This window comes from Heterocephalus glaber, unplaced genomic scaffold (genome assembly GCF_053883595.1).
Source record: "Heterocephalus glaber isolate CG9 unplaced genomic scaffold, H.glaber_assembly_v1.0 deba00001547, whole genome shotgun sequence".
Classification (NCBI taxonomy): Eukaryota; Metazoa; Chordata; class Mammalia; order Rodentia; family Bathyergidae; genus Heterocephalus; species Heterocephalus glaber.
The window spans coordinates 10,559,099-10,581,952 of record NW_028258340.1 but is presented as its reverse complement, the minus strand read 5'-3'; the positions used below and the strand labels follow the sequence as shown (position 1 = coordinate 10,581,952).

Sequence of the window (22,854 nt, the reverse complement as noted above, 5' to 3'; positions counted from 1 at the left end):
AGAAATAAACAACTCAAGTCTTAGGCCCAGTGGGATCTGCTTAGGATCCTGTTAAGGTAATTCTGGCCCTTTCACCTTTATTCCCAACATCTTGGACTGCCAGAAGACTGCATTCATTGTATTGTATTTCCTCACTCTGTCCTTAATCCTTATTGATTCTACTAATGGCTTTGGTCCATTCTGGGGCCTTGGTCTTTTAAAATGCTGACTCATCTAGAAAGCATCTGCTAGATGTAACAGTCGTCACGTTTCAAGTCAGAGAAGGATGTGTTGGAGAAGAGGAAAACTTTCATTTACTCTCTCGTAACCAACCCAAAAGTCAGCATCACTGCCAGGACTTAGACTAGAAAATTAGTCCTGGAGGCTAAAGAAGGGCTTCCAGCTGCAAGAACAGCCAACACACATCTTTGTTTAACTCTGTCCTCTGTTTTATCTATGTGATCACCTGGTATAGAGTCTCTCTTCCTGTGGCTGTGCCCATTGCCTTTCTCCTCCTTTTCCTAAAGACCTTTCTTGGATGTTGAACATTTCTGGGTCATTGGGAGGTCCTCAGGGAGGCCTGAGCACATGTAGAAGCACTGCTGTTGGCCATAACGTTGAGGTCTGGAGCCAAGTATGAAAACCAGTCCAAGTTTAGAAACAATGAGTTAATAGTCTTTAGTTCTTCCTGGGTTTGTGTCATGCTGATAGTTAATCAAATGCTTGATTTAGTCAAAGCCTGTCATATTTTTTGTTCCAAGTGTTTTCCAAGGATCTAGCTTTCTCTGACCTAGTAAATAGCCAAAAAAGTTGATGCATGGAAAAGTTACAAGATTTGCACAAAGACCTATAAGAGTTGAATGCATCCAAGCTGAATAAAAATTCACAGCTATTAGTGTTGGAAATCTACATTAATACTTTCCATGCAACTGCCTGAAGGTTTCCTACATTGCTTGGTCTCTCCCCACCCATCTATGCCTCTCTATCTCTCTGTCTCTCTGTGTCTCCTCGGTCCAATTTCTATTCATCTTGAACACCTAAGATATAGGCACATTCCCCATTTATCTCATGCTAATTTCCTTTTAAAAAAGAACAAAAGTGATGTAGCTCTTGAATATGTGATCTAGTACTGTGAAATCCAACTTATTCGCAAATGAATTCTATTACATGATGATCACATTATGTAATTTTCCTCCAACTCTTTACTACCATTATCATACTGCTCTGAAGTAACTCTTGCTGTTATGGCCTGCATATTGTTGGCCCCGATAGATATGTATTAGTCCTCATCTTTATATACATCTCAAGAACAATCATCATTAATAACAACTTATCAACACTAGTAAAACTAACAGCTTTTAGATTCCAGGAAATTGTGTTATCTGACCTCTAACCTTTTTGGATGCGTCTTAGTGTCTTTTGTCACCCATCAGTCTCTGAGAAATCATTAAATGTTGGATTCCATGAGAACTGCTACACTCTTTCCATAGGTGATCTTGTCCATGGCTTTAACTACCAACTAAACACTGCATTCCTCATTCTACTGATATATCTTTTTTTAATTATTCAAATGTACCTCCATCTCCACATATACTGAATAAATCCAGGACCTCAGCTCTGCAAACCTAGTTGCCTTCCATGTCTATATGGCTGGTGCTACATCTCATGCTTGCCTTCTCCTTCTCTCCATCACATCCCATCCCATCCCATCCCAACCAACCTATCCCTAAGTCTCGTTGATTGTTTTCCTTACAGTTCTTCAGTCTAGCCAAGTCTATCTATCTTCACCAACACCCTTAGCCAATGCTACATCCCATCAGTACCCAACTAGACTTCCATCAGTGGCCTCTTAAAATATTCTCTACATCCACTCCTGTTCCTCCAGCAACTTCATTATACTCTCTACTTTCTTTAGTCAGAGAAAACTATCATGTACTAGCTTAAAACCTCTTGATGTATTACTGGTACTTGTAAATTGAAGGACACGACTGTGCTTAGACACTACTCAGCTTATAATAGTTTGTTATAGCAGCCTGAATGGACTAAGATACTTACATTTGGGAGACATTTTTAAGAGAAAGTAATGAAGCACTTCTTTTAATCTTAAAAGTTTTAATGCTCAGCTGGTGATTGAATTATCTTGTCTCTCTAGCATCTCTAGCTCAATAAAGTTTTATTTTTTGTCTTTTAAATGTTCTTAAAGTGATCAAGCCTCTGTATCTTTGTGGCAGTTAGCTAACTTGTAGTGTAGTCACATTCCTGCAGTACTTGACGCTGCCAAAATACGATTAGGGAAAATATTGGGAATACACATAGAAATACGTACATCTGATGTCTTGGTGATTTATAAGACCTTTGTGATTGCCAAGCATCTGCTGGGTGACACCATGGGTAATATGGTCGATGAAAGTTAAAGTGAGCTGGAGGGGTCAAGGAAGCCATTACAGAGTAGGTAGGAATTAAGGTAGATTTTGAAAAATGGAAACAGAGGCAATAATGCAACCAGGAACAAGGCAGTGGGTGTGTGCTATGCAGCAAGGTGAAGTAGAATGGTAATGTGGGGGTACTGTGAGAGACATAGCTAGAAAGGAAAATTGGGGCCAAATTACTTGGAGCTTGCTTTGAGAACCTAGAACATATAGGTGAGTGATTCTCAAGGAGAATGCAATAGGGCCTCATGGGGTTGTCAAAAAAATGTGCTTCTGGAAAGCCTGATTTGCACACCATCTGGAGTGCCCTCCTCCTTCTTTCCTGCTTTTCCAGGATCACTCCTGTAGTGAAATAGTAAGCAGCAAGCCCTTGTGGTCAACATGCATGTGCTGTTTCTCTGAGTGGGTTGGAGCAAGAAGAAAATAAAATGAGAATCTTGAAATTAAAATCTGTATCCAGCATTTTTAAAATCACAAAATTTCTATGAATAAAGCAGTGTCTGAGGAAGACAACTGTGGCAGGGGTGCAATGTGCCAGAAGGACAATCTACAGCCAGAAAAATGATGCCTCAAACATTGTTAGATGCCAACCCAACATCGAGCTCCAGGAGTTAATCTTACGTGGTGTAAGCCAACTGTGACAGTTCTATTCCTTCCACCACGAATCTATTGAATGGTGTGCATGTGACAAGTAGGATACTGAGATTTGAGAGGAGACCTGGGAAAGGTTTCTTCACTTCTCATTGCATATCAGGTTTCCTGCAAAGCAGACCATGAGATAACAATGGGCACACAAAAGGTTCATGAAGGAACACACTTGAACACCTATGGGAAGAAAGTGACAGCAGCAGTAGGGGGTAAGAGAAAGTCTCACTGTGGTGTAGTTTCGGTGAAAGCCTCAGCTCACCAAAAACTCTGAAGATGGCCCTAAAGAGTTATTTTGAGTTGGGTTGAGGAGACTTGACCTTTATATGCTTGTGGCAAACAATCATTGGGTATTGGCTGCTCTTAGGAAGGAAACATCAAGTTGGCTATTTGAACATTGAATTGAGAACTAATGGAAAAATAAATGATAAAATGGTTGTATTTTTTAATCCTAGGAAAAGCACCCTGACTATAGTGCCTATTTACCAGTCTTATGCCTCCACCTATCCAAAGGTGCCCTCCTTTTGCTTGTATCCAAACCTTTTTATTCTGTCTTCCTCTCAACATTGTGCACTCCTGAAATCTTACTCAATTTTCACCAATATCAAGTTTCCTTTTCTTTAATAAATAACTTGCAAGTTTTAGCTAGGCATTTGGATCCCCAGTTCAGGATAATATTTCATCCTCCTTCAAAATGTTATCTACTCACTAGACTAAATCCTGGTAATTCGAATTAAACAAAAGTAAGCTACTTTCAAATTGTCTTTCTCCAATAGAAAGTTCATGTGTTCTCCTGAACTTTTCCCTTTAATCTTTGCTGGGACACAATGAGAACTGAGAAGCCATCTTGAACCATGAAATGGGTGCCTGTTAGAGGCTCCTGCAGTAAGTCTCTAGTTTCCACCTGTCCAGTATGTGACGCAAGGTTGAAGAAAAACTTAAAGACAGGGTTAAAGAGAAAGTGTGAACTGGGATGACCAATGCTCCTTTGGCAAAAGGCACTGGCCCGTCTCACCTATTGAATTTTATTATTTATCAGTTAGAGTAAAGGTGTGATATGTATGTAGTATGTGTAATTATTATGGAAACTAATGTAGGCAAGGCTTTAAAGAGAAGAGTTAAAACATTTTAAAATTAGAAGCAAGATAGACAAAATATATGGTTGTAATTAGAGCACTTTTCAGCTATGAAGGGGTCAATTGTGGGCATGGAATTTGAGTGTGATTTACTTTGGTCTCAACTATATATGTTATCTCATATTAGTCTTACAGCTTTATAGGCCATTATTTTGGCCTTGGCAATGGCCGTTAGCAGGGAGGTCATATTGACCTGTGCGCTATTGCAGTGTTTATGAGATACTTTTATGAGTTATGTAGCTTTAGTTAGACTTGCTTTTTAAAGTAAGTCAATTGAGGGATTTAACTCTTTGTAGCAGATGTCCCATACTGAGGATCTCAGAGTGGCTTCATTGGCCTTGCACTGCACATTTGTGAACTATGATATGAGAGAGAAACACATATTTCAAACTAACCACTAAATAGCAAGTCCGGGGTGTAACATCTTGGTATGCACCCTGAGTAATACAACTTCTAATAAGTTCTTAATTTACAATCTTATCTGACATGCCTAATAAATTAGTGTTAATAACATGAAAATATTAATAAAATTGAAACTTCTGTGGGTTTTTGTAGCTCAAAAATCAGTGGACATGAAATATGTAAACACATCAGGAGCCAAGAGAAGCTGCTGAAGACACTGGAGTATTTATAGTGGAAGACAGGAAAAATTGTGGTATTTATGTTTCCATAAGACTAAGGAACCATTTTCACCTTGGACCAATCTAGAAATTATTTTTTCCTGCCAAAACCTGACTTGGATAAAATCCTGTCCTTCTCAAATGTGGAGCAGAAGCCATAGGAGGAAAACACTGCATTTCTCCTGAACAGAGAACAGAGCCACAGCACAGAGAAGATTTTATTTCGAGAGTTGTATGATATAACCAATGTTGGAGGGGACCAACCAGCTTAGGGTTGTACAGCGCAAGACTTCAAAGAAGATTTTGAACATAATTTTCTATGCATTTTCAGAAAGACTACAGAGCTAGGGATTTAGCTCAGTGGTGCCACTGCCTGTCTTGCAAGCGCAAGGTCCCGAGTTCGATCCCCGGTACCAGAAAGAAAAAAAAAGGCTCTATGCTCCTCTAATTTCCTAGCCTTCATGCACCACATGACTGGTTCTGACTGTGAAAAGTGTGATGCATCATTCCTAAGCTTAAGCATTTAACAGCCAACATGTGTTATGAAAAGCCTTTCCACAGGGAGAACACCAGGCCAGATTGATTTCTTTCATTAATTCTACTTAACACCTAAGAAAAAATTGCTATCAATTACCATGAATGCTCAGAGAAAAATGAAGAGGAAGGAATATATCCCTCCTCATTCTAAGAGCCCAGAATGATTTTGAGAAGAAAACCAGAAAAAGACATTACAAAAAGAGAGAGAACTATGACCAAATTTCCTCATGGAAATAGATGTAAAAATTATTGAAATTTTAGCCAATTGAATCAAGAAATATATAAAAACATAATTCATCATGACTGAGTGGAGTTTATCCTAAAAACAGAAACTAGTTTTAACATGCAAAATTCAACCAATGTAATTTATCATATTAACAAATCAAAAAAGAAAAACTATATTTATCATCTTAATAGGTGCAGAAATAACATTTGATAAAATTCAATGTCTATTTCAATGAAAAATTTTTCAACAAACTTATAAAAACTTATATAAACCTGATAAAAGGTATTACAAAAGAACTACAGTTAATATACTTAATAGGAAAGATGGAATGATTTCCCTTTAAGATTAAGATGTCCACTCTTGCCACTTCTAGCCAATATTGTACTTGAAATTCTAGCCAGTAAAATCAGACAAAAAAGGAAATAAAATATATTCAGACTAAAAAAAAGTAAAACTGACTATTCAAAGGTGGCATGATTGTCTATGTAGAAAATCCAGTGGGATCTACAAAGAAGTGGTTAGAACTAATAAGTGAATTTTCTCTATGTATGGAAATTGGTATTTTAAAATAATACCTTTTGTTATAGTATTAAACGTATGAGAGATTTATAGATTGTTATGGCTTGTATCTAGATGTTCCCCTAAAGCCGCATGTAGTTAGATAGGGTCATGAATGGGACTAGATTTAGGGTGTGTAAATATGAATTAAGTGTGTGGTACTGGGATTAAGAGTGTGGATAATGGAAGCGCCATCTTGGGTTTGGGTGGCACCATTCAGTAGATTTGTAGCCTGGATGGAGTATAAAGGGACAGAAGGAAGGCAGGCTTGCTGCTGCTGGCTTCTTGCTGCCTTCTGACTGCCATGCCATGAACCTGTTCTTCTCTGCCAGGCCCCTCTGCAATGAAACCCTGCTAAAGCCAGCCAACTATGAACTGAAACTTCTAAAAACTGTGAGCTGAAATAAACCTTTCTCCTTTAACTGTGGGAATTGGGTATTTTATCTCAGCAATGAGAAAAGTAACTAAGACATGGACAAATCTTGCAAAAGTTGTGTAAGATCAGACTACTAAAAAACTATTGTTGAGAAAAATTAAAGTTCATTGATCAGAAGACTCAGTATTTTTAAGATGTCAATTCCCCTCAAGTTGATTAATTTATGGTACCTGTATGTATACAGATATGTATAGATACACACATATATATATATATGCATACCTATATATACCTTCAACTCAATCTAAATGAAACTCTCAGTAGGCTTTTTTTGTGGAAATTAATAGAATGATTTTAAAATGAACAAGGACCTAGAGTAGCAAAAACAACTTTGAAAAATAAAAATTTGGAAGAGTAACACTCTGTGACCTCAAAATACATTAAAAACTACATTAATCGGGCCGGGGATTTAGCTCAGTGGTTTCGCCACCTGCTGCACAAGCTCAAGGACCCGAGTTCGATCCCTGGTACCAAAAAAAAAAAAACCAAACAAACAAAAAAAACTACATTAATGAAAATAGTGTGATGTTGACATAATGGTAGACAAATAGACCAAAAAACTCCAGAAAGTCCAGAAATGATCCACATATATAAGATCAAGTGATTTTTGGTAAAGATGCAAAAGCAAAGGGGAAAAGATAGTCTTTCCATCAAATGATACTATAACTATTAAGCATTCATATGCCAATAAAAAGAACTTTAATCCATATCTAGAAGAAAACAGAAGAGAAAACTTTTGTGACCTTGGGCTAGGCAAATATTCTTAGGTGTGACACTAAGAGCACAATTCATAAAAGAAAAAAATAATGTTAAGTGGGTTCCATCAAAATAAAATTTTGGTCTTCAAAAGACAATGTTAGGAGAACCAAACAAAAAACCACAGAGAGAGAGAGAAAATATTCACATTCACATATGCAGTGTATATAAAGAACTACAAAACCAGTCACAAGAAAATAAATAATCCAAAAAAATTTGAATAGACATTTCACCATAGTAAGCATACAAATGGGAAATAAACATAGAAACAATGCTAAGCATCATTAGAGAAACTCAAAATTATAATGAGATAACGTTACATACTTATATTCCACCTATTTATAATGGATAAAATTTTAAAAATTTGACCATATATATTAAGTGTAGGGAAAATATGGATAAATGGAAATTCTCATACCTTGTTAGCAGGAATATCAAATGGTACAACCAAAAGAGTTAGGCAGTTTCTTAAGAAACTGACTACACATTTACCATATGATCCAGCCATTCCACTCAGAATAATTATGATGACTGAATAAAGTTAGGCAAAAGAGCACAAAGTATATAATTCCATTTATATAAATTCCAAAGTATACAAATTAATCTATAATGAGGAAATATTTTAGTAATTGCCTTGGGGATGGGATGTAGAGGAATGGAAAAGAAAGAATACAAAGAGGTATAAGTAAATTTTTGAGACTTAAGGATATGCTCATTATATTAAGTATGGTGATGACATAAACATATGTCACAACTTGTCATACTTTAAATATTTGCAATATATTGTAATTCAGTTACTCCTCAACAAAGCTATTTTTTTCAAAAGTGGTATAAGGTAAAAATCAGATCAAAGGTGTGGCTCTCAAAACTTTTCACTTGTACAAAATTACTTGGAGAAAATATGATTACAATTATGAACTTTCTCTGTCCTCTTTTAGATTCCCTCACTATTAAATTGAGAGAAAGAGAATTAAGAGAACAGCAAAAAGTGTGCCAGATCTGTTAAATGTATTGTAAAAAAAAGAACTATGTATGTAGCCACTACATGGAATTGACAATAATCATGTAGTAAGAGTTCTAATAACTTTTTGGTACATTTATTTTTAAGGTGTACGATTAATTGGTTTTCAGTACATTCCCCAAAACTGTACTACTAATGCCACCAATTATAGAACATTTCATCACCCCAAAAAAGAGTACTATATACACCAGTTAGTAGTCACTTCCCATTTCTCCTTTGTCTCAACTCTAGAAACCACTAAACTACTTTCTGTCTCTGTGTATTTACCTAGTCATATATAAGTAGACTCAAACAATCTTAAAACTCTTGTGTATGACTTCTGTCATTTGGTACTATCTTCTTAAGGTTCACATTGCCTTATGTGTCATTATTTCATTCCTTTTATGGAATGAATAATATTCATTATATGAATATGCTACATTTTGTTTATCCATTCATCTATTGATGTGTATAATAACAAGTTTTTAAGGGTGTTTTACTCCTAAAGTAGCCACAAGTCTGGGCAAAACAAACAAAATAAAACAACCATCTGTGTATTTAAGATTTAAAAACTAACTATGGACCTTGAAAATATATAATCGTTACTTTTCAATAAAATATTTAAAAAACAAATTATCTATGGGTTGCCAATCTTCTATGGGCAGCAGAGAAAGCTGTATCAATACAAAGAGGGCATATTCATCCTTCAGTAACTACTCTAGGTATGGCAAGAAGAATAGAAACGAAATAATTTCTAGAGGGCAGACGCAAGGATATAAGGATCAGTGGATAATGGAACACCTCCCAGAGAGAAAATTAGGGTCTGGTTCAGATTACTCTTCACTTTCAAGATAAGGACCTTCATTCATCTGCTGAGGAGGGTTTTGGAATCACTGCTTTCAGTGACTACTGTGTGATTCCTTCTTTCCCTTTTCCAAATGGAAGTGTTTATTTTCACCACTGTATATTACATGTGTGCTGGTGGGGAAAGTCAAATAATTTGTCCTCTTTTGAGAATCATGACTGGCCCCAATGTGAAGACTTCCACACATTGCTCATAGATGCAGAATAGACTCCTTGACTGAGTAAGACTTTGGATTGTCTCCTTTGGGGAATGGAACAGGTTGTGTTATGAGTGGGGATTTTCAAATCAGGTTTCCTAGAAGTAAAAGCTAAGATTTTTGTTTTTAAGTGTTTTATTGGGCGAATTTTCTTTAGATAAAGGAATTTAGTGAAGGAACACAGAGCAGGGTAAAATAATTAAGGAAAAATGTGGTATTAGGTGTAGATTAACTTCAACTTGATACACAGAATATTTCTGGAGTATTAGAATTATTTGCACTTGGACTGGGGATTTAGCTCAGTGGTTTCACTGCCTGCTGCACAAGCGTAAGGACCCGAGTTTGATCCCCGGTACCAAAAAAAAAAAGAGAATTATTTGCACCTTAAAGCAAGGGAGATGGCCTTTGGAACCCAGAGGCATTGAGTCAGACATCAGCTGAGGTCAACCCCCAGGAATAGAGGTATCATCCTTTGTTCATGGTGGCTGCCTTTTGGTCAAGGGCAAATTTCTAGAAGGAGAAATATCTGTGAGCTATTGACTAGTACTCACAATAGCTGGAAGATGTGTACACTTGCCTGATGAAAGGTATCATGGTAGGAGAGCAATTGCATTCACTACAGGGAAAATAGAGGCAAGGAGATATTTGGTGAACAGAAGTGTGGACCGTGGCAGAGATATTTACTGCTCATTGGCTATCTACATGTTTCCTCATACTTCTGTCCCTTTATAGACAAATGAGATCATGTGGCCAAAGGGCTTAAAGCAGTAACACTTGTCATTTTCAAGCCAAGCATTTCAGAGCTCTCTAGTCTCTACTTCCCTGTCTTAGAAATCATGAAGCTTGAGTGTTAAGATGTTAGCATCTCCATCACTCAGTGTCACTGAGTCACTATGTGAACCAGAGCAACCCCCAACACCTACCTTATTGACCCACATATTGGATCACACATTAGCCTTATATCCTGAGCTCAGAATAAACCTTTGTTGTGTTAAACCATTGGATTGGAAGTTACTTTGTGTCTTAGTCACTTTGCTCATCATTGGAACAAAATACTCAAAACTCACAACTTAAAGGAGAAGAGGTTTATTTTGGCTAACAGTTCTAGAAATTTCAGTCTATGTTTGGCAGACTCAAACACAGAATTGGTATGGTAGAAGGGCCTGCACAGAAGAAAGCTGCTCACATCATAGTGGCCAGGAAGCAGAGAGAGAATGGAGGAGGCTGGGGAGGGAGATACACCCCTGACCCACCTCTTCCAATCAGGCCCCACCTCCTAACAGCACCCTCGGCTGCTAAACTCACCAGTGAATGAAACCACTGATGAGTACAGTGTCCTCCAAATCCATCTACCCTCTAAATGCCCCACCTTTGAGTGCATGAGAGTATGGGGGCATCATTCCAGATGTAAACCATAAGACTTTGCTAACATCATACGAATTAGATTGTCAATTAAGTTTCAATAAGGAAAGCAGAACCACTATAAGTGATATGGAACTTGGAATTATGATGAGGATTCGATCTTAGGCACTTGTGGGACCTGCTGAAGAAATGCAAGCTCCTGTTTCTGCCTTTAGTGATGAGGCTGAAGGGTAACTGTAGAGAGCATGGCCAATACTCAGAAAGAACTGTTGGACATGAGGTGGGTGACAGCAAAAATAAACTGTCTTCAATAATCTGGGTGGCCTCCAGACACTGGCATCTTTTGTCATGGAGCTGCATATGCATCTGACTCGAAGCTGAAGGGGGTCAGACAGGAGCTGAAAAACCTGTGGGTCTGGCTGCTGTCTCTTATCAACAGAGTTAGCTAGTGTATCAGCAGCAATATGTATATCCTGCTATATTGTCTGGCATCTTATACGACTTATATTAGTCAGCTTCCCATCATTGTGACAAAATACTTGACATGAAGAAATTAAGAGGAAAGTTTTATTTTGGCTTATTGCTTCAAAGGTTCTAGTCCATGGTTAACAGGTTCCATTGCTGTGGGCCTATGTTAAGGCAGAACATCATGGCAGCAGGATTTGGTGAAACAAAGCTGCTTACCTAACATCATGGCAATCCAGAAGCAGAGAGAGAAAGAGCTAGCAAGCCTGCACTAGTGGGTTTCCTCCTTCTCATTTTGTTCCATTAGCCCTCACCATATTAGATGGTACAGTGTACATTCAGAGTGGATTATCCCCATCAATTTGCTGTCCCACATGCCAATTATCTCCAGATACACCCTCACAGACAGACCCAGAAGTGTTCTTTACTAATTTTCTAGGCATTTCTCAATCTATGAAATTGATCGATATTAACCATCACATTGACCTTCAAAGAATAATAGCTATTTTGCCTTTAATTTCTAAATTCTCATGCAATCAATCATAGTGAAGACTCACACAGGAAAGGTGTATCAGTCAGTGCTCACTAGAGAAACAGATTTAATGCAAGCTATATAACTATATAAGGATTTACAATGTAGGCTTACAATGGCTGCCCACAGAGTCAGGTGTGGAAGAGTACAAAAAGAGCTGTCTGTGTGCTGGAGATCCAAAGGATCCAGTCAAAGGTTGAAGACCTGAGCTCACTGTAGTGTCCCGTGCAAGTCCGTATCAGGAGGCTAAAGGGTCTGCAATGGAAGGCTGAAGAATATGTGCTGGAAGCCAGGAGGCAATGTCCAAAGTGAAGGTGAAGACTGAAGCTCCTCCAAAGAAACAGAAGTGAGCCTCGTTTCCCTTCTATTCCATTAAGTCTACAAGCCTGTTGGTTGGTGCCACTCACGTCCAGTGTGGGTCTTCTGTCTTCAGTAAATCAGCCACATCCGGAACTATGCTGATCTAACTATGCGTTTCTTACACAAGTTGACACAATTAGTTAACTGTCACATAATCCACCCCCTTTCAACTTGACAACCAGACATATTTCCTTAGACCATACTTAGTCTCTAGATATAAAGACAAGTTCATAATTACACCTAATATCTTCAAAACTATCCTGCATACAACAGAAATGCAATAATTTTCTCCCTAGAAAAGAAAGCAAGTTTTCTTTGAGTGATGCTTACTCCAATATAAGTCTATCAACATTATATTACATAGGAAACATATCAGGAGAGCACTATTACAATTATAATCCTCATTTCTATAACTCATAGCTGGTATTGAGAACTACCTTCTTCTACTACTCATTCTATATTCCCTTGACCAAAGAAAAGATCTTGGTTCTTTCTCTGGTGGAGTGATACATACCTTCATTCCTGAAGGTTCTGGGCCATTTGTCATCTTGCCTGGATTGGGATGTTGTAGTTTCTCAGTGACCTTGATAATAGGGCATGGTAATACTAGGAGGCACCCTAAGGGATTTCCTGCACTCCACGTATATTCTTCCTTTCTTCCACTGTGGAATAATAGTCCAATTTCCCCTTGATGGTCTGGGTTAATCCCCCTTGTCAATGCTGTAACTCCCTTTTCAGCTTGTCTACTCAGGAACATGAGACCAAAATGACCAGGGGAAAGTCTTAGCTTCCAGTTCAATGGAATCATTGTTGTGCTCCCTGGTACAACGCTTTTCCTATCTGGAACTAAGACTTCTAGGTCAGCAGAACATAAGATTGTGGGAACAAGAAGCAAAAATTTTGCTTGTGGGTCACTAGGGAAAATGGTCAGTGGTACCATTCCCACTTCCACCCCTCGATTCCTGGACCCATGAATCCTGTCTATGGGAGACATATATCATATTCAAAGCATATGCAGCCTTTTGAAGAAATTTGCCCCAGATTTGCATGCTATTGCCACCTAGCTGGCTCTGTAATTTTATTTTCAAAAGGCCATTCCATCTTTCTATCAATCTAGCTGCTTCAGGATGGTGAGGAACATAGCAAGACCAGTGAATTCCATGAGCATGAGCCCATTCCTCACTTCTTTGTTCCTTGGTCAGAGGCAATGCTGTGTGAAATTCCATGATGGTGGAAAAGGCACTTTGTAAGTCCAAAGATGGTAGTTTTGGTAGAAGTTTTATGTGCAGGGAAGGCAAATCTATATCCAGAATAAGTGTCTATGCCAGTAAGGATAAAGCACTGTCCTTTCCATGATGGAAGCAGTCCAATATAATCAACTTGCCACCAGGTGGCAGGCTGATCACCCCAAGGAATGGTGCCATATCGAGGACTCAGTGTTGGTCTCTGCTGCTGGCATATTGGGCATTCAGCAATGGCTGTAGTCAGATCAGCTTTGGAGAGTGGGTGTCGATATTGCTGAGCAACATGCATAACCTCCATCCCTGCCACCATGGCTACTCTGTTCACAAGTCCATTGAACAATGACAGGGTGGACTGGAAAAAGAGGTTGACCACTATCTACAGAATAAGTCATCCTATTCACTTGATTGTTTCAGCTCACAGTTTGTAGATGTTTTAGTCCATAGTCAGATGGCTCCAAGGCAGGGTGGCATGGCAGAGGAGAAACAGTCCACAGCAGAGCAGGCAGGAGGTGGTGAAGTAGCAGCAGCAGCAGCAACCACAGCAAAAGCAAGCCTCCCTTTCCCTTTTATCCCATCCAGGCTATACACCTTTTGGGTGGTGCCACCCACACCCAGGAGTATGCTAAGCCAATCAGAAAACTAATTTAGTTATCACACCTTAATCTATATTCATACACCCTTATTCCACATTCACACACCCTAGATCCAGCCACCTCCAAAAAGCCCCACCTATGAGCACTTTGGAGGGACATCAAGATACAAACCATAACAGAAGGAAATTCTGTGAAACATAGTTTCAGGTTAGCTAAGTTAACATACCAAGCCAACACATGTAGCCTAACTAAATAAAACCCCCAATAGAGATGGCAATATGGCACTCAGAAGTGGATTTATCAAAAAAATAAATTTAGGAAAATAAGATCAATCAAGACAGCATCAAAATGAAGGTAAGGATATTCATCAAATCTTCATAAAGAGAAAATGGGAAAATAATGTAGGAAATAAAATCCATTGCTGTACCCAATTTGGACTGTAGTGTTTAAAAGCACAGGTTTTGTGAAATCAGAAATCCACTCACAAGCTGTGTGCTCTTACGTAAGTTACTTATCTGTGACTCACTCGTACATATGAAAGTGGGGGTAAGAAACTTCTTGTAGAGTTGTGAAGATTGAATGAGTTAATAAAGAGAAAGCACTTAGAATTGTGTGCAGTGCATATATGCTTATTAAATGTTAATATTACAATTATTTATTTAATCATGCTTTAATTTTAAAATGTAATGTATATATTTATGATTCCCAGTGAATTTCTAGGTGGTCTTCATGAAGTTCTGGGTGAAATGCTTCCTCCATGGATTACTGGTAGCTAGATAACCAGAAGAGGGCCTCTGGCTAATGATTTTAGGCAAGATTCTGTATCCAGAATGGATAAAACCAAGTCTGCAGTCTCTCTTGCTAAATACTTCTCATTTAAAAGTATGTGATATGATAGTCACTTCATTAACATGAATTATCATTTATTTTTGATAATATAATTTTTTATTCAGAAAATAAAAAGCTTTCTACACACATGGGGGTGAGGTATGGATAGGGGGAGATGTCTGTACTTCTACCTCAGGCCCCCAGTCCACATGGTTTTGACAGCAACAAGTGGGCTGGAGTAATGCCCCCACAATAAAATGGGAATGAGGAGGTTCAAAAGCTACGGGATGGAGGGCAGACAAGGTCAGTACTGAGTATGCCACTGGTGGGGGGCCTTACCATAATATTTATCAATTAAGCCACAGTAGACAAAAGTTTGACTCAGCTTTGCCATCCAGGACTCCAACTTCAGCTGGTATGATATTGATGAAACTTTTCCCATGGATAGTGGCCACTTGGCCATGACATTGGGGCTGGTTTCACTGGCTGGCCTTCGGTTCTCCTGGGCTGATGAAAGGGGAAGGGGAGAGCTTGAGCACGCACTGCCCCTATGCAGCAGCGTTTGTACTGCTACCTACTTTTATGTATTTGTATGTGTCATCCACCCATTTTTATGTATTTTATATGTATCACTGACACTGGACTCCTGATCTAGTAAAATGATACATTCATATCTGAATAATCAGAGAGAAAACAAAAACGGTACTTAAAAAAGTAAAACAAACAAAAATCACACCTAAAATCAGCCCTGTATGTTCAGTGATGGCATCTTGCTTCTTGTTGGGTAAATAAAGCCAAGGTATTCATTCAAACAATGATAATTTTGGTTTATCAGACTCAATTTTGGATCTGGGGATAATTTTTTTTTTTTGGTACTGGGGATCCAACTCAGGACCTTGCACTTGTGAGGCAGGCGGTGGCACCACTGAGCTAAATCCCCAGCCCTCTGGGGATAATTTTTATGAGACTATCTTGTACGTGTGTGTGTGTGTGTGTGTGTGTGTGTGAAGCTGTTTTGGATCAGAGTTTGTATATAGAAGATTTTCACAGCTATATATTTGGTTGACTTGTTTTGTTACTTGAAAAGATTCAGTACTTTTTTAGGGGGAGGCCTATGGAGCCATGCTTGGGTGAAACCTAACTGATTAAGAAAGTTTATAATAGAATCCTCTCCTTTTTGCAACATAGGCATGTCTAGGCCTTTCCAATTTCTCTCATCAAAAAGAAGAGAGGTCTTCAATAACATATAAAACAATCAGAGAGTTGCATCTACTGAGTTTCACGTCTGGGTTCCTTCCAAAGTCTCTAGGGTAGTGGGCAGGGGTTTTCTGTAGCACCTGATGATCATGGGTCCTGAGCCATGGTTCACCAAAATGCTGGATTAACTGTTTACCTCTAGTAGGAAAAATGTTACACACCCCACCCTAGCTACACTGTTCAATTTAAATGTGGATTTTTTCAAAACTAAAAAATGCATGTGACAAAGAATTCTACTTAATAGAACACTAAGGGGTTGGGAGTACAACTCAGCAGTACAGTGCATGTATGAGGTCCTGAGTTTGATCCCCAGCACCACAAACAAAACAATAAAAACCTCTGATATTTAGCTAAGCCCATTGCTTCTAAGAATAAATGACTACATTGCATGGCTTCTCTTGGAGAAATGTATTCAAGTTCTGGACAATGGGATTTGGTGAAAATGGTGTATGCAACTTTTGAGAAAGTCGTTTAAAGGAGCTGATTCAGTTGATGAGGGGTTTTTGCTTTCCTTTCTTCCCTATCTGAAATAGAGATATAAAACTTACTTTCAAATCAGTGCAAATATAGTCTATGAAAGAGAGAGGGAACAGACAGAATTCGTTCACTTTTCCTTTTGTTTGATATTTAGGCCTGTGCTAAAAACTAAAGATAAATTCCTGTCTCAGTAGAGCAAAAGTAATTTCCATTATTTTGTTTCCTTTTCATCCTACCCCTTCCCAACATACCCACTACAAATCTCTCTGTCACTGTTACCACACAAAACAAAGAATCATTTTTCTAGCACTTAAGTGGTAAAGAAGGAAAAGGATATTTTATGCATGCCTTTTTTCTTGGAGTGTCTCTGTGATGCCCATTCTACCAACTCAATCCAATATATTGTATGTACTAAGAAATATGGTGCACATGTTATGGTTAGGGATATTTTTATTTTTTATTAGTACATGTTTGCAGTACATGTTTACATTCCCTGTGTGCAGTTGGTACATGTACATAACACATCTTCATTCCTTTTTTCATTTGCTTTCCCTCTCCTCTCCCCTCCCTCCATGTCTTGATTCCCTTCCCATTTGAGAAATATCTTCCTACTTTCTATTATCTATCTTTTATTTTGGCCTTTATTTATAATTTGGGTTTCTCATATAAGAGAAACCATGAAATATTTAAACGTGTGTCTGATTTATTTCACTTAACATTTATTGGATCAAGGTGCATCCATTTTCCTACAAATTACTCAAGTTCATCTTAATAATGAATGTGTAATAAGTTGGATTTTTCTTCAAGTCCACACTGATATCAGGGTAGGAGGTAGGAAGGGAAGAAACACATCTGTTTGGATATTCACCAAATACTCTGGAGAAAAACAAGAGTTGGCAAAATCTACAGGACAAAATTATTCACAGGTGTACAAGGGAAACAACTAGGGGTGATGTTACCAAGTCCTTGTAATCAGAAGCAAGAATTGGACTGCAGACCTCCAAAGCCCAAAAGATTTTAAAAATAGTCACAGTATGGCACTAGACTTTGAAGACAGAAGAATACCAAATCCTGGGTTTTTAGAGGTTACATGCAGGAGACTTGGGAGTGAGATGGATTAGGGACAGAGTCTTGGCAAGTTGTGTCACATTTAGAACGTACTTATAGGGTAAAAGGGAATTTGGGACTCAGTTAAGCCCTTTTACATGTTTTCCAGGATCCTGAGGACCACATAGTGAATTGTAATTTTACATAGCTTCAACAACCATTTTGAATGTAAGTTGGTCCTTCTCGTGCCAGATATAGGGTGTTTTCTGCCTGCTCCTAGTTCCTTCTCCAATGCCTCTGAGTTTCTCAAGCTGGGTGACCCAGATATCTGCCTTATCCAAAGCTTCCCGGTAACCACCTCCCTATGAGACAGCTAGATGCAGCCTGCTTGACTTACCTTACTGACCCCACACCCCACATGAACAGTGCTGATAGCCCACAGTGGCCACCTGTCAGTCACAGCATGACTCTATGCAACTTGTGCCTGCTTGCTCTAAACCCTTCAAACAGAACTTCCTATTTAGGGAGCACTGCTTGTGTAATGTCTTGAACCCAAATAAAGGCTTTGGGCTGCAGGTCTCTTCATCTCTCTCTGCTCCACCCCCCATATCCAGGCTGAGCACATGTCTCGGATGCTCCCTCCCCATTTCCTGTTGGCACTGTGGGGCATGCTGCCCTCCTCCCTGTGGGGTCTGTAAGTGGCCCTCTGCTTCCAGTATGGCATGTGTTCTGTAGTGCTGCCTTTGTGCCTCTCCCTGCCACACATCTGGCCCAAACTTCTTTCCAGGTCAGGAGCCTCCTGGACAGGGCTATCTTGGTAGAGATAAACAGAGCACTGGGCATCTGTGAGTATAAACAAGTTTCCTGTGAGAAGGACACATGGCCAAGGTCAGTCATTTAGGCCTGAGGCTGTCCACCAGGGTAAAGCAGTATCCTGTGAAAGTCCCACTGTAAACCACTGCAACTCCTCTGGAGTCCATCGGGGCAGGGCAAGAGTTTTTAGGCTCCCTATAGAGAGAGACTTTAAGGTCAAATTAGAAAAAAATTGTAACACAATTATGCTTTGGAAATGTAACTTTTATGCTGTTTGTCTTTTAAAATGAATTTTAAATTACAAGTATTTCATACTGTTTCACTCTGTTAGCTGTGAAAACACATGAATTTGCTCCCCGTTGGCATATAGAATAAGAATATTTAGTTGTGGCAGTTTCTTTATTTTCCTTCATTTTTTCAATTACCCTTGAAGTGTTTTGGGCTCATTTCATTGAATGCCAATGGAATGTGGGCAAAATTTATATGTGCCATTTTCAGGCCCACAGAATGCCAAGGCCCAAAGAGAATGGCAAAGCCACCAGATAATAGGAGCAAGGTCCCTGAATGAATATGGAGCAGTCTTCAACTCCCCTTTGGTAGATTATGACGTGAACAAGAAATAAACGTTTAGCATGTTAACTCAGATTTGCAGTTCTTTATTACAGTATTTAAACAACCTACATTAATGCAATCAGTGTCTTTCAGGGAAAACAATATGGACATTTTTACTAATTACTACTACAAGCTTGCTTGTGAAAAATAATATTTTGAAGGTATATAGTAATTTGGAAGCTCAGATCAATTCTTTTCTACTCATTGTATCAGAATTACATAGGAAGTTGCTTTAAAGGTCATTTCCAAAATGACTAGGATTGACCCAATGAATCAGAACCAGGTAAGGCAGAGGCCGTTGTATTTGAAAAACTTCCTTGTATTTTATATGTACCTTTGGCTAACAATCACTACTCTAAGATAATCCAAATTTTATCTTTAGATCAACCTATATTGTCAGACTTCATTATTTTGGATCCATATAATTTATTTTACCAAATTATTTTTAAGGTATATTTTGATAGTATATTTAAATTTCACATGTAATAAAATTGACTTTCTTGGGTGTCGTTATATAGATCTACAAATTTCACACATTTATAGTTTCATGAAATATCACCAAAATCAGGTTACAGAACAGTCTTTGAAGTCAGCTCCTCCGGTCCTTAACTCCTTGGAATTGCTGATCTGTTTCCCATTGTTACAGCTTTATGTCTTTGCAAATGTCATAGAAATGGAAACTTATATGATAGGTAGCCTGCTGAGACTGGTTTCTTTCACTCAGCATAATGCTTTTGAGATTCATTTAAATTATTGTATATATCAACAATTTATTTCTTTTTAGTTTTGAGACGTATTCCATTGTATAGACCTACTATGGTTTGCTTTCCATTCATTACTGAAGAGTATTTTGGTTTTATTCTAGATGTTGGAGATTGTGAATAAAGTTACTATAAAATTTGCATATTTTTGTGGGAACATCCTGAGTTTTCCTTTCTCTAGGACAGGGCTTTTTTTTTTTTTTTAGCTTCAACACTATTAACACTTTGGAATGAGGAATTCTTTTGATTGGGGGCTATCCTATGGATTGTAGTTTAGCAGCACCTTTGGTCTTTAACCTACTAGATTGCAGTAGCATTCTCCTTCCCTATGACAACCAAAACTGACTCTAGATATTGCCAAATGTCTCATAGGGTGAAGAGGAGGGGGGAATTCCTCCCGCTTGAGAACTACTATTTTAGGGAAACAGAAACAGAAAGTGTAAGTGCTAGACATCTAGTGTAAGTGTCATTGCTAATGACAAATACCAGAAATAATTTAAATGAATCTCAAAAACACTATGCTTAGTGAAAGGTGTGTATGTGTGTGTGTTTTGTGGTACTGGGGATTAAAACCTGGGGTTTCACATTGAGCTACATCCCAGATGTTTTGTTATTTTTAATTTTGAGACAGGGTCTCATTAAATTGCTAAACTGCTCAAGCTGAACAGAGACATAGATCTTTTGCAATTGGAAAGGAGACCAAGAGATGAGTGGGGAAGGGAACGTAAAAAGAATTAAGATGTGTTATGTACATGTACTGACTCCCCACAATGAATGTAATCATTATGTACGGCAAACATGTACTAATAAAAATTTAAAAATACAATAAATTGCCCAGGCAGGACTCAAGACTTAAAATCCTCCTGTCTCAGCCTCTCAAAGTGCTTAGAGGGGTGTGCCACCATGCCTAGTTTGTAATGCTTCTTGAATCTTTGGCCTGATATCTTTTTGTCTTAGTCCATTTTTCTTTTGCTATAACAAAACACTGGAGATTAATTTATAAAGAAATGAGATTTATCTTGGCATATGGCTCTAGAGACTGGAAAGTCCAAGATAGGGTGACCATGTCTGAAAAGGGACTTGTGCTACATCATACTATGGTGGAAAAAAGTGGAAGGAGAAACAGGAACACATGAAAAAGATAATACTCAAGAGGTAGGCTTGCTTTGTAGCAACTAGCTCTCTTAGTAACTAATCCAGTCCTGCAAGAGTTAAGAACTCATCCAAGAAAGATGTTAATCTTTTCTGAGGGCTCTGCTTTGTGACCCTAAGTATTGTACCTCCCTCTTGTTCCCATCTCCCAGCAGAGCTGCACTGAAGAATTAAGGTTTCAACACATGAACTTTTAGGGAACACAGTCTAACCATAACATTTTTGTTTTGAAAATTCTTGGAAATTATTTCCTCATATATTACTTCTGTTGAATTCACTCTTCTCCTTTTGGAATTCTAATCTCACATATATTTGACCTCGTCATTGTACTCAAGATGTCTTTTCTGTATTATGCAACATTTTGTCTCTTGTGCTATAGTCTGAATGTTTTCTTCTGGGTTATCTTTCAGTTTACTAACTCTATTAATCTATTAGCAAATCCATACATGGATGTCTTCATTTTTCTGTGTATGTTTAATTGTAGAATTTACATTTGGCTTTTTATACCTACCATTTTTCTAATAAAATCCTCACTCTTGTGTATTAATTCCTTAAAAATATTTAAATATTAGTCACTAATATCTCGTTGAAAAGCTGCTCCATATGCCAGGTACATCTATTTGGGTTTCCTTTGTCTCCCAAATTTTGGTCTCATAACTCTTTACTCTCTGGGCAGTACTCTGATACTTTCAAATGCTTTTTAAAAATCTATATACTTTTGTCAACTTTTATGTCTATTCCTAATGGTAGGCTGGTCTAAAAGACCATTAAGAATTACCAGAACACCAAAGGCTTATGTTTAAATGCATACAATTATACTTTACAATTGTCTCAGTTTGTAAAATGTCAATGTCGTAGAAAAATATGGGGAGGGAATTCTTCTAGATTAGGAAAGACTTAAGAGATAAAATAACCTAATACAATGCACTGATTTTCACTGACTCCCACTTAAGTGAACTAGCTTGTGTAAGATATTTTGAGGAATAAAAATGAAACTTGAATATGAGACTGGGTGGTAATTGATATTAGAAAATTATTGCTAACTTTGTTAGGTAAGGTTCCAACATTGTGGTTACATACAAAAATATACAAATGTCACTTTTAGAACTGCATCCTTATGTATTTAGGAATTTCAAGATATCTAGCTAAAACAGAAAGCAAACATAGCAAAGTATAAATGATAAATCTATGCGATGGTTTCGTGTTTATCATATTAATCTTGTTTTTCTGCATATTTGAAATATTTTATAATAAAAGTTTTAAATAACCACAACAAGATAATTTTAGTAAGTGGATCTCACATTTAGAGGAAAATTTCTAGCTTTAATTTCTAAAGTCTTATATTTTCTAGTAATTACTGAGGAAATCAACTTACAGATCCATCTGAAGCTTAAAGTTTTCTCAGATTGGTTTAAACTTTTATATAGGTTTTGGAATCTTTAGTTACTATATGTAGTGAATAAAATAATTATAATAATTAATGAGTCTGTAAATACAATGGCAAGTAGCTGTTATGAAAATGTTACCTATAAAATGAAATTAAACATTATTATATATATAATTTTAATGATTTTTAAGTAATTATAGACCAAAAACTTTACAACAGAAAACTTCCATTCCATTGTAATAACTTTCATGCCCACAGGAAAAAATCTACCCGCAGTAAAAACTTTAAATGTAGCATACTATTTTGAGAAGTTAGAAAAAATTACTTAGAAAGACTGCTTCTCACTTATACATTCCTTAGAGTTAGATACAGCTTTCTAGGCCACTGCTACCTACTTAAGACATCTCATCTATCGTAATACATGGATTATCCATTTAAGATGAAAATGGAAGCCAGTTCGACTAAATATGAGAATGCAGTTTGCCCTGGCTAGTTAAGTTTCTGTTGTATTTTTAGTAAATAATTTTAGGGTAGGTTAATGTTTCCCGCCGTTTTCCGTAATTAGTATTATACAGTAACAC

At 37.7% G+C, this 22,854-nt stretch overlaps 1 protein-coding gene across 2 annotated transcripts in view; it reads right to left on the bottom strand.

The window, feature by feature from the left end:
• Window positions 1-22,854, bottom strand: part of LOC101708200 (X-linked retinitis pigmentosa GTPase regulator) — a 126,914-nt gene that overhangs the window by 36,841 nt on the left and 67,219 nt on the right. The window contains exon 19 of one of the 2 annotated variants that reach the window (XM_087189860.1): window positions 8,961-12,394. The exons of the other annotated variant lie outside the window; for it this stretch is intronic. Within the exon in view, the coding sequence (XP_087045986.1) occupies window positions 12,269-12,394 (126 nt within the window). The 3' untranslated portion in view covers window positions 8,961-12,268. Of the gene's footprint in view, window positions 1-8,960; window positions 12,395-22,854 lie in introns of those variants that run through there. 2 annotated transcript variants of the gene reach the window in all.